The sequence below is a fragment of the Echinops telfairi genome, unplaced genomic scaffold (assembly GCF_000313985.2).
Source record: "Echinops telfairi isolate 266 unplaced genomic scaffold, ASM31398v2 ScPeMD7_2;HRSCAF=8, whole genome shotgun sequence".
NCBI classification, from domain to species: domain Eukaryota; kingdom Metazoa; phylum Chordata; class Mammalia; order Afrosoricida; family Tenrecidae; genus Echinops; species Echinops telfairi.
In genome coordinates, this window is record NW_022103898.1 from 11154174 (window position 1) to 11166973 (window position 12800).

At 43.0% G+C, this 12800-nt stretch overlaps 1 protein-coding gene across 1 annotated transcript; it reads left to right on the forward strand.

Annotated features, from left to right (window-relative positions):
- Positions 1-643: 643 nt before the first annotated feature.
- LOC101653118 (NAD-dependent protein deacylase sirtuin-5, mitochondrial-like) lies at positions 644-1423 on the forward strand. The gene has a single exon (XM_013004042.1). It carries the CDS (start codon positions 644-646, stop codon positions 1421-1423), a length of 780 nt encoding a protein of 259 aa, XP_012859496.1.
- The last annotated feature ends 11377 nt before the right edge of the window (positions 1424-12800 follow it).

Genomic DNA, 12800 nt, shown 5'->3' on the forward strand with positions numbered 1-12800 from the left:
ATTTAGTGTGATGATTGATATGTTAAGGCCTAAATCTCATTTTATTTATTTTTTTAATTTGTCCTCTCTGGTTATTGTTTCTAGCTTTTCTTTTTCCCCTTCTTTCTAGGGTTATTTGAACATTCTTTAGTGACCTATTTTGATTTTTCTATAGTTTTTAAAATAACATTCTGCTGTGTTTTAGGTGAAAGTTTACACAGCAAGTTCCCAGTTAACAATTTTTATACATATTGCTCCATGAGATTAGTCGCATTGTTTACCACGTGGCCGCATTGTCATCATTTTCATTTTATTTTTTCTGCTTCTTTTCATCTAGCTTCCCTGTTCCTCCTTTCCTTCTTCTTGTCCTTGGGCAAACGTTGCCCAAACAGATGATTATTTAGGGGAGCACGGTACTCGTGGGTGAGGTTATTTATTTTATAAGCCAATTTATTATTTGCTTGAAAGATGACCACTGAGACTAACTTCAATTCCAAACTCAGAAGGTACCTGGGGGGTCCTGTCTCCTGTCTGCGGTCCCTTTCAAGAATCAGCACCCCCAAAAGACCCTGATGCACCCTCTCCAGATTATCCCCAGAAGACTTCGCAGCTGTATTGCAGACTGGAGTCGGAGGCCGCCACACAGGCCCACGTTTTCCCAACCATGGCTCGTCCGAGTTCAAACATGGCCGATTTCGGGAACATTCTGACAAAAACAAAGCACGTCGTCACCCTTTCAGGGGCTGGTGTTGGTGCTGAGAGGTGCCGGCAGCTACCGGAGAAATGGCAAGCTCGGGCCTGGTCCCCAAATCCGTCCCGTTGTGGCAGTTCGACCAGGCGGTCACGCAGGGCAAGGCTGGCAGGTCCGCGTGGGCAGGGCTGGCAGGTGATGGCCATCACCCGGGACATCAACGGGCCGCCCCGCACCAAGAACCTTCTGGAAAGCCACGGTAGTATATTTAACACTCAGCCGAGAATGACGGGCGTTCGACTGTCCAGCTTTATCGGTAAAGGTGCTGCCGAACCTGAAAGTAAAGGTGCCAGGATCTCCCGCTGGCAAGAGGCAGGGGTGGAGCCGTGCTGCGGCCACACGTGGGGTTGGGAGGACACCCAGGTCCAGCTATCCTGGATCAGGTGGACCGAGAGCCCGCCCTGTGTGACTTATGCCTCTGTGGTTTATCCCGGGTCTACCTGGGAAGTGGCTGTGGCCCACCTTCTTCCCACGGAAGCCACTCCAGCCACGGGCAGATTCGGGTTTCAGGTCCGTGGGCCCTGGGGAACAACGCTTCCCGGAGCCCTTGCCCCTCCTGACACTGAAAGGCTTTTCCAGTTGTCCCGGCGAGGGAAGAACAGATGGTGCCCCTACCCGTTGGGCCCCAAACAGAGGAGAAAGGATCCTGCGGGTGGTGAGCGAAATATGAGAAGATCTCAAAAGATCCTGTGATCCCGTAGCTGGACCCCAACTTGGTGATAAGCAGAGGTGCTCAGGAGTCAGAGACAAGGCTAGTCAGCGCCTGAGCTTATTTGCTCTGAACTCAAATGCGGGATACCTCTGAAGCTAGGTTGGTTACTGGGAGTGTGGTGGCGGGGTGGGGGTAAATACAAGGGGGTATGCAAACCCAGAATCCCCACCCCCACTCAAAGCTATGTATTTAAAAAATTTTATCAAATAAATTTGAATAAGGATAAATGATGTCAGAAAGACATGCCATTGAAACTTTTAGAAGAAAAAACACTTTATTGGGGGTTCGTATAGCTCTTATCACACTCCATCCATCCATCTATTGTGTCGAGCACCTTTGTACATATGTTGCCATCATCATTTTCAAAACATTTTCTTTCTACTGGAGCCCTTGGTATCAGCTCTGCTCCCCATCCCACCCCCTCCCCCCGACTCTCCCTCCCTCACGAACACTTGATAATTTCTTAATTTTTTTTTTCATGTCTTATACTCACCAATGTCTCTCTTCACCCACTTTTCTGTTGTCCATTCCACTGGGAGGGGGTTATATGTAGATCATTGTGATCAATGCCCCTCTTGTTCCCTCACCTTCCCCTAATCCACCTGGTATCAATACCCTCATTATTGGTCCTAAGGGGTTTATCTGCCCTGGATTTCCTTTGTTTCCAGCTCTTATCTGTACCCCTGTGCATGCTCTGGTCTAGCCAGATTTGTAAGGTAGAATTGGGGTCAAGATAGTGTGGGAGGAAGAAGCATTAAAGAACTAGAGAAAAGTTGTATGTTTTATTGGTGCTGTACTGCACCCTGACTGGCTGGTCTCTTCCTTGTGACCCTTCTGTAAGGGGATGTCTAATTGTCTATAGATGGGCTTTGGGTCTCCACTCCGCGCTCCACATTCACATCGATATGATTTTTTGTTCTGGGTCTTGCTACCTGACACCGCATGATCACACAGGCTACTGTGCTTCTTCTGTATTTAAAATTTTTTTTTAACAAAACAACCTATCACCTTCAAAGCACACTCCATTACACTTAATACATTTGTCAAAACTGCGATTCCATTCTTGGTAACATTTTTCCAAACTCCTCTGTTTGGATGGCTGACAGCACCCTCCTTTGTTTCTTTATCTCTGCTGTGTCATCAAATCTCTGTCCTTCCTTTCATGTTCCTTTTTATTCCCAGAAACAAAAAGAAGTCACATGGAGCAAGGTCAAGTGAGTAAGGGGCCTCGGGCAAGAGAGGCATTGTTTTTTGCCCAAAACAGGCTCACTGAGATTGCTGTTTGAGCAGGTGCATTGTCATGCCGGGAAAACCAGTCCCCCATCTGCCACAAAGCAGGCCTTTTTTGTCACACCCTATTGTGCAATCTCTTTAGAACCTCCAAGCAGAGTCTTGATTAACAGTCTCACCTGGTGGAATGAACTCCAAATGCACTATCTCCTCACATCAAGAAATTAAATGAGCATCTCCTCGATCTTTGATTTCACTTGACAAGCTTTTTTTGGGTGAGGTGATAATGGCGTCTTCCACTGGCTTAATTGATGTTTCCTTTCAGTGTCCTAAGAATAGCACCATGCAAAAATAACTAAATAAATAAAATAAAAATTAAAAAAAAATTTTTTTTAAAGAATGCCACCATGCACAAGCAAATGTAGTGAAGAAAGCTAATGGTGCCTGACTATCAAAAGATAGTATCGGGGCTCTTAAAGGCTTGAAGATAAACAAGCAGCCATCTAGCTGAGAAGCAACAAAGCCCACATGGAAGAAGCACACCAGCCTGTGCAATCATGAGGTGTTGATAGGATCAGGTATCAGGCATCAAAGAACAAAAAATCATATCATTGTGAATTAAGGAGAGTGCGGAGTGAAGACCCGCCAAAACCCATCTGTAGGCAACTGCACATCCCCTTACAGAAGGGTCCAGGGGAGGAGAACAGCCTGTCAGGGTACAGTATAGCATCAATAAAACATACAACTTTTCTCTAGTTCTTTAATGCTTCTCTTCACCCCCCCTCTACTATCATGATCCCAATTCTACCTTACAAATATGGCTAGACCACAGGATGTACACTGGTACAGATAAGAGCTGGAAACAGGGAATCCAGGCTAGCTAAATCCCTCAGGCCCAACAATGAGAGTAGCGGTACCAGGAAGGTAAGGGGAAAGTAGGGGGCGGGGAGGGGGAACCAATTTCAATGATGGACACAAAACCCCCACCTCCACCCAAGGGGACAAAAAACAGAAACCATGAGGGAAAGTAGACAGCAGTCGGCGTAAGATATGAAGATAATAATAATTTATAATTTATCAAGGGTTTATGAGGCAGGTTGGGGACATAGGGAAAAAAGCTGATGCCAATGGCTCAAGTAGAAAGAAAATGTTTTGAGAACGATGATGGCAACATATGTACAAATGTGCTTGACACAATGGATGGATGGATGGATTGTGATAAGAGTTGTACGAGCTCCCAATAAAATGATTTTTTTTAAAGTTTAGAAAATAATGATAGCAACATATGTACAAATATGCTTGATACAATTGATATACGGATTGTTATAAGATCTGTAAGAGCCCCCAAAATGGTCTTTTAATAATGTAAAAAAAACACTCAATCTCAAATATATGTTTTTCCTTTAGTGTGCTTGCTATTTGGGCAAAGAAAAAAGCATGGTGGGATGTAAATACTCGTACTATTTCATCAATTTTGTCCAAGTTTTGGTGGAAAATAAAAATCATTCGATGAGAAAAAAAATATCTTATGGCGATAGTCTTGAGAGTTCCTCGAGTCTCTTGGTCCAGTAAATCTGTGTGTTTTTTGTTAGTTTGGTTTTTGTCTTTAAGAAATTTGAGTTTTGTTCTACAATTTTCTCCCATTCTACCCAGGGCCTTCTATTGTCTTCAGTCGATAGTCAGTAGCATAGCTCAGTCCTATTCAGTTCATCTGGTCTCAGGCTAGTTTGTAGTGCTTTTATTATTTATAATATAGATATATAATAATATATAATATAAATAAGAGTATTTATTATTATTATTGGTATAACTTTTTTCATTGGTTGCTTTAACTTATAACTTATGCTTAACTTACAACTGTCTACCGTTTGAGTGACATATAGAAACCTTACTACCCTGTGTATCCCTTCACCATCCCCAATTTAATAATAGAAGTGATGCAAATACTTCCTCTCTATATATTTAGAACCCCATCAGACAGTGCGTTGAATTTTGCTTCAGCTGGTCTAATTTAGAAAGCTCAAGAGGTAAAAGAAAAACGATTGTATTCACTTATATTTTTATTTACCATGCTGTTTCTTCCTCCTGGATGTTCCAAAGTTCCTTATTTATCATTTCCTTGCAGTTAAGAGAACTTCCGTTAGCTTTTTTTTTTTTTTTTTTTTGGTGGGGGGGTCTTAGGTAAGCTGGCAGCAGATTTTCTGAGTTTTCCTTTATCTGAGAATGGCATGATTTCCCTTTTATTCTTTTTGAAGCTCCTGAGATACTGACTGTTGGTGACCTGCCCTGCTGTTTGCTGCTTGTGGGCAGACTCTGCTTGCCTTGCCTGAGAGGACTCTGCTGTCTGCTTCCTTGACCTTGGACCCAGCAGCCCATGTGGACTTTCAGTATATTAACTGTTCCACGAAGTGAGTTGAACTGAACCCCCTGTAATGCTATGTGGACTAATTAGCTGTGTATCTATATAAAACCATAGATGTCCTGGTTTTGTTTCTCTAGGGAACCCTGCCTAACACAGGGGCTCTGACAACTCTTATAACAATCCAAACATCAATTGTATCAAGCACATTTGTACATATGTTCCCATCATGTTCAAAATATTTTCTTTCTACTGGAGCCCTTGGTATCAGCTCCTCTTTTTTCCTCTCCCTCCCCCATGCCCATTTTTAAAATTGGGTTATTTGTGCTTCTCTTATTAAGGTATTATAGTTTTCTACAGCATTTTGAACTTACCCCTTTAACTGATATATCATTGCTACCCTTTATTCTTGAAGGATTTTTTCACTCGGCATCAAATTCTATATTGATCTTTTTTCCCGTCCAACACTTGAAAATATTTTGCCACTTCCTCCTGCCCTCAAGTTTCCAGGAGAAACCCACGGTCATCCAAATTGTTTCTCAAAAAAAAATAAGGTGACCCTTCTTCAATTTTTTTCTGTCTTTAGTTTCCAGCAATTCATTTGACTATGATAAGTCTTGATGTGTATTTCTTTGGGTTGAGAGAGAATAGAACCCTGGTTGACACCTGAATTCAGATTACTAGCCTCCAAAACTGAGAAGCAAAGCGTTTCCAGAGTATCCAAATCACTTGGCTTATGGTAATTTATTATGGTAGCCCTTGGAAACAATATAATAGCCATAGTTTTCTGTCACATTTGGCAAGAGAAACAGGGAAAAGTATATCTTCCCAGAAGCAGTTCTACCTACCAGTGTTCAGAAAGTATAACCGATTATGTGGCTCCCTCGCTAAAATCTGTCAATGGCTTCCTATTATTAAGGATAAAGACTAAAATCTTTTATTAAAAAAAATTTACCCTGAAAGGAAACAGAGGAACGATCTAGGAAGCAAAGCTATGGATAGAGGTATAAGTATAGGTGTGTACATCTGTACATACATTATTTCATACAAATAGAAGTATTGGCTTATGTACATGTATTTAAATGGAAATTCACTGAAGTAGTGAATGGACTTCTGGCTCCTGCTCATTCCCTCGCTCAGTGCAAGAACATTTTGTTCTAACCAACTGGCATCCTGTGATGCTCACCTTCCCAACATGGTTGCTAAAGACAAAAATGGGTGCACAAGTAAATGTGGTGAAGAAAGCGGATGGTGCCCGGCTATCAAAAGATATAGTGTCTGGGGTCTTAAAGGCTTGAAGATAAACAAGCGGCCATCTAGCTGAGAATCAATAAAGCCCACAGAAAGAAGCAGACCAGCTTGTGCAATCACGAGGTGTTGTTGGGACTGGGTAACAGGCATCAGAAGACCCATAACAAACAAAACCTTATTGTTGAGAACAAGGGGGGGTCGGAGCTGAGACCCAAAGCCCATCTTTAGACAATGGGACATCCCCTCACAGAGGGGTCACAGGGAAGGGATGAGTCAACCAGGGCTCACTAAAGCACTAATGAAACACACAATATTCCTCTGGTTCCTTGAGGCTTCCTCACCCCCCACTATCATGACCCCAGTATTGCCTTTCACTGTGGGTTAGACTGAAGCATGTGCACAGGTGCAGATAAGACACACGGAATCAAGGAACAGGAGTGGGAACAGTGATAACAGAAGGGTAGGGGGAAGGTGTGAGAGGAGGGGAGGAAGGAGGAACCAATCACAATAATCAACATATAACCTCACGCCCCCTCCAGGGGGCCTACAACAGAAACCATGGGGGAAGGGAGACAACTGTCTATGTAAGATATGAAAATAATAATTTATAAATTGTCAAGGGGTCATGAGGGTGGGAGTGGGGAGGGAAAAAAGAGGAGCTGATACCAAAGGCTCAATAGAAAGTAAATGTCTAGAAAAGAATGACAGTAACATATGTACAACTATGCTTGATACAATTGATGTATGGATTGTTGTAAGAACCCCCAATAAGATGGTCTTTTAAGAAAAAAAATTGTTTTAATTACCCTACCAGTGGCAAATGTTTAACAACTGCTTCTGGGATAGAGGTGGGGTACTGGGAGAGAGGAAGAGTGTAGTATTAAGTGGGGGGAATCAGCCCCCTACCGCTAGTCACGGGTTCAATAAGCACAATTGTACAATTGTAATATATAAGTATTATATTAAAGTCATCGAGAGCATGAGCGATAGGAGAGTCAAACAATGGAATCAGACACATTATATGGTAGCATTGCTCACCTCATCCCCGCTTGGTGGTCCGTGTGGAGGGAGAGGGAAGGGAAGGAGGACAAGGGGAAAGGAAAATGGAGGGAGGAAGAGGAGGGGGAGAGAGAGATCTCTATTGCTGACCCAGGCCTACATACCTTCTGGGGGGCGTGAAAGCCCACTAATTACCGGTGAAGACATACGTCACAGGAAGGGGTTGCACTATAGGTTATACAGCAATGAGGGGGTGGTCTAGGAACACACAGCAAAAGGAAGAGGAGGGATTGGGGGTATACACGTGACAAGATGGGCGGATCCTAGATTTAGGATGGCAGCTTAACTTTGACCTGTTCTCTGGATCTCCATATGAACCATTATCAGTAAGTTGTGAACTCCACCTACAGGAACCAAGCTAATGGTTGCAAGCTTTAGGGAGAAGTAATCCATTGTCTCCAGCAGCAGGGAGCAGGCCCACCCGTGGTGTGGCGAGATAGCAGTCTGCCTTCAGGGAGGATGTCTAAGCATCTGACCTCCCCCCACAGAAGAGAAGGAACACTGATTTGTAGTGTTGCATGGTATCAATATTCCTCATCCTAGTCAGTTTCAGGCGATCAACATGACCCTGCTGAATTTGGAGTTGGATTAAGATGCTAATAACTGTCTCTTAAACACACTGCAACCTCATTTTATTCACTTTATTTCTCTTTATATGCTAGCCAATGCAGACACCTTTAAGAGTGCTCCCCGCATGCTCCAGCCTCCAACCAGCTCTTTCCATACCTTGTCCTCAATACCTGGAACATCACTTTCCTCTCCCATCCTTAGTACTGTGTGTGTCCAAGCTGACTCACAAGAGCCACGGTTACGCCACAAAACAGAATGTCTTCAAACTGGAATGAAAAACTAATTTGCTCAGTAAACACTCAAGCCACCATGAAAGGTTCTTTTTTTTTTTCCTTATTAAAGTGAATGTTACATTTTCCAAAAAATTTCAGTTGATTGCTACATTCTGCAAATCTGAGTTTTTCTTTGCTTCTTTAAGAAAACAAAAACAAAGCCCCTGTTTTTCAAACATTTACCAGCATACCAGGTACCTGGTGGATGCTTAAGAACTAATTTTACCAGTTGGAGGTCTGAGCCCACCCAGGAGCACCACAATAGAAAGGCCGGAGTGATCTGCTTCTGCAAAGATTGCTGTTGTTGCCGGTTCTGACCCACAGTGACCCTATGCACAACAGAACGAAATCTTGCCCTGTCCGGCACTATCCTCACATTTGCAGCCAAGGTGTCATCCCTCTCCTTGAGGGCCTCCTCTTTGTCGCTGCCCTCTACCTGACCAGCAGGAGCACTCTGGTTATACTTCCAAGTCAGATCCGTTTGCTCTTTTAGCAGTCCGTGGTACTTTCAATATTCTTCTCCAGCACCATAATTCAAATGCACTGATGTTCCTGCGGTCTTTCTTATTTAATGCCCACTTAAGTGCATATGAAGCGATTGAAAATACCATGGCTTGGGTCAGGCACATCTTAATCTTCAAAGTAACATTTTGCTTTTCAATACTCTAAAGAGGCCTTGTGCAGCAGATTTACCTAATGCAACATATCTTTTGATCTCTTGACTGCTTCTTCCATGAGCATCGATTGTGGAGACGCGCACAACAAAATCCTTAACAACTCTCATCTTTTCTCCATTTATCATACTGTTACTTATTGGTCCAGTAAGCCTGAATGGATATAAGGGCATACTACTAGAATCCGTGTCTCTTTGCCTGATTTATCATTCAATCTTAAGCCACACACTCCTCAAAAGCACTCAAACTCACTACCCCGCTGGAATTTCCAGACTAGTAGGAAGTAGTAGTAGAAATAGAATGCATCTCTCTCCCTTGGAGTGGCTGGTGTTTTTGAACTGCTGACCTTTCAATTAGCAGCCCAATGCTTAACCACTATGCCATCAGGGCACCTTGGGTTAGGTTAAATTCCCTTGTTTTCTGTTTCAACTCAGGAGAAAGACATGACCTTCTATTCCCGTAAAGAGTTACAGTCTTGAAATATTGAATTGTGTGGTATGTGGATTAAGTGCCAATACAACTGTTATAAACAAAAACCAAAAAACAGAGTTACTGTCTGGAAAACTCATACGGACAGTTCTACCCTGTCATATAGGGTGACTAAGACCCAGTCAGCATAGACCCAATGGCAATGTTGTGTTGTCTTTTTTTCTTGCTTTAAAGCATCCTGTAGATTCTCTTTCCTAACATGTACTGGAATTAAGACGACTGGGTTGTTACTGTAATCTACACATTTAGTGGTGGAAGAGGTCTTTTGCAAGTAAATACAATGTCAGGTGCCTTTTCACCTAGAGCAGCACCGCGTAGACGACACAGTAGGTGCTGTAGATATTTGCCATGTTTGTGGAATGAAGGATGGACGAGAGGAGTGCAGCTAAAATAAGGTTATAGCCTCCCGCACGGTATACAGTGAGATTGGCAGAAGGGTAGCTGTCTGTACAGACTCAGGAGAGTGTTCTTAGGTTTGTACTGCAGACACTAGTAGACAGAATGCCATAACCCATCCCCAAAGCAGGCATATTTCTTCTTCTTCTTTTTTTCCAATCATTTGGGGACTGATACAGCTCTTATCACAATCCATACATACATCCATTGTTTCAAGCACATTTGTATATTTGTTGCCATCATTTTCAAAACGTTTTCTTTCTACTTGAGCCCTTGGTATCAGGTCATTTTTTCCCCTCCCTCCCACCCTCATGAAACCTTGATAATTTATGAATTATTATTTTTTCATGTCTTTCACTGACTGATTTCTCCCTTCACCCACTTTTCTGTTGTCCATCCCCGGGAGGGGGTTATATGTAGATTATTGTGATTGGTTCCATTTTTCTCCCCCCACCTTTCCCTTCCCCTCCTGGTATCGCTACTCTCACTATCAGTCCTGAGTGGTTTATCTGTCCTGGATTCCCTGTGTTGTGGGCTCTTATTTGTACCAGTGTACATGCTCTGGTCTAGCTCGATTTGTAAGGGAGAATTGGGGTTATGCTAGTGGGGAGGAGGAAGCATTAAAGAACTAGAGGAAAGTTGTATGTTTCATCAGTGCTATACTGCACCCTGACTTGCTCATCTCCTTCCTGTGACCCTTCTATAAGGGGATGTCCAATTGTCTACAGAAGGGCTTTAGGTCTCCACTCTGCACTCCCCCTCATTCACATTGATATGATTTTTTTGTTCTGGGTCTTTGATGCCTGCTACCTGATCCCTTTGACACCTCAAGATCACACAGGCTGGTGTGCTTCTTCCATGTGGACTTTGTTGCTTCTCAGCTAGATGGCCACTTGTTTGTCTTCAAGCCTTGAAGACCCCACACACTATATCTTTTGATAGTTGGGCACCATCGGATTTCTTCACCACATTTGCTGTGCATGCATTTTGTTTTCAGTAATCATGTTGGGAAGGTGAGCATCATGGAATGCCAGGTTATTAGAACAAAGTGTTCTTGTGTTGAGGGAGTACTTGAGTAGAGGCCCAATGTCTGTCTGCTACCTTAATACTTAACATATAAATAATGTACATAGATCTATTTCCCTATCATTATATATACATATATTTACATATGTACATGCCTGTAGTTAGACTTCTATAAATGCCCTTTGCCTCCTAGTTCTTTCCTCTATTTCTTTTTACTTTCCTCTTGTCCCACTATCATGTTCAGCCTTCATTTGAGTTTCAGTTAATTCTTCTCAGTTACATTGCCCTTGATCAAGCCCTACCAGACATCCTACACCATCCTTGCCATCGATTTTAGATCACTTGTTGTTTCCTTGTCCCTGAGTTTGTTAACCCCCACTTCCTTTCCCTGCCTCCCCTCTCCCATGTCCCCCAAGAGCCATCAGTCCAGTTGTCTTCTCCTCCGGATTGTTTGTCCCACCTATCTTATCTAGATAGACATGCAGAAAAACAAGGCAAAGCAAAACAAAACAACAAAAGAAAACCAAAAAGCCAAGCAACAAAATGACCAAAAAAGAGAAAAGCCTATAAATAATTGCAGGTCTGTTTGTAGGCCTTTAGTAGTGTTTTCTGATTGAGTCTGATGGAGTGCCACGCCCTAGCACCAAAGTCTATTTTTGGTACTCCCTGGTGACTTCATTGCTTTGCTCCCCTTGAACAGGCACATTTCTAAAGGAGAGATTAGGGCATGTTTTCATAACTAATTGGAACTGCCCCTAAGCCCGTCTGTTTCCCCACTGTAGCTCTATACCAAGCAAGGACAAAGGAAAAGCCTATGCAGTTGCCTAGGGATCCATTTCAGTTTATGACAGCCCCATGTGTGTCTAGGTAGAACTTGGTTTCATAGAATTTTCAGTGGCTTCTGTGATGCTCACCTTCCTGACATAATCGCTGAAGACAAAATGGGTACATAAGCAGATGTGGTGAAGAAATCGGATGGTGCCCGGTTATTATAAGATATAGCATCTGGGGTCTTAAAGGCTTGAAGTTAAACAAGTGGCCGTCTAGCAGGGAAGCAACAAAGCCCACGTGGGAGAAGCACACCATCACGAGGTGTCAAGAAAATCAGGTATCAGGCATCAGAAGACCCAAAACAATATTGATGCAACCAATAGGGGTTGGAGTGGAGACCCAAAGCTCATCTGTAGACAATTGGATTTCCCCTCACAGAAGGGTCACAAGGAAGGGGAGAGTCAGCCAGGGTGCAAGTATAGATCCGACAAAACATACAACATTCCTCTAGTTCTTTAGTGCTTCCTCCCACCACTACCATGACCCCAGTTATACCTTACAAATCTGGCTAGACTGGCGCATGGACACTGGTACAGGTAGAGCTCTCAACACAAGGAATCCAGGACAGACAAACTCCTCAGGAACAGTAATGGGAACAGTGATATCATGAGGGTAGCGGGAAGGTGGGGGGAGAGGGGGGAGAAAGGGTGAACCCAATGATTGAAGTATAACACGCACACACCCCAACCCCGAAGGAGAGGAACAACAGAAACGTGGGTGAAGGGAGACACCAGATGGTGTAAAATATGAAAATTAACATATTTATAAATGATCAAGGGTTCACAAGGGTGGAAGGGTCAGGGAGGGAGGGAACAAAGAGGAGCTGATACCCATGGCTCAAGTAGAAAGAATACATTTTGAAATGATGATGGCAACATATGTACAAATGTGCTTGATATAATTGATGTATGGATTGCTATAAGAGCTTTAAGAGCCCCCAATAAAATGACTTATCAAAATTTAAAATAAATTATGGTGCTGGTGAAAAATACAGACTATACTATAGACTGCTAGAGAACGATCAAATCTCTTCTGGAAGAGGTACAGCCAGAATGCTCCTTAGAAACAAGGATGGCAAAACTTCACCTCACATACTTTGGACATATTATCTGGACAGATCAGTCCCCAGAGAAGAACATCATGCTTGGTAAAATAGAGGGTTGCCAAAAATACCAAACCAAACCAAAAAAAATGATTGTGA

Coding starts and splice junctions, on each gene's coding strand:
- LOC101653118 (XM_013004042.1), top strand. CDS start 644: ATGGCTCGTCCGAGTTCAAACATGGCCGATTTCGGGAACATTCTGACA.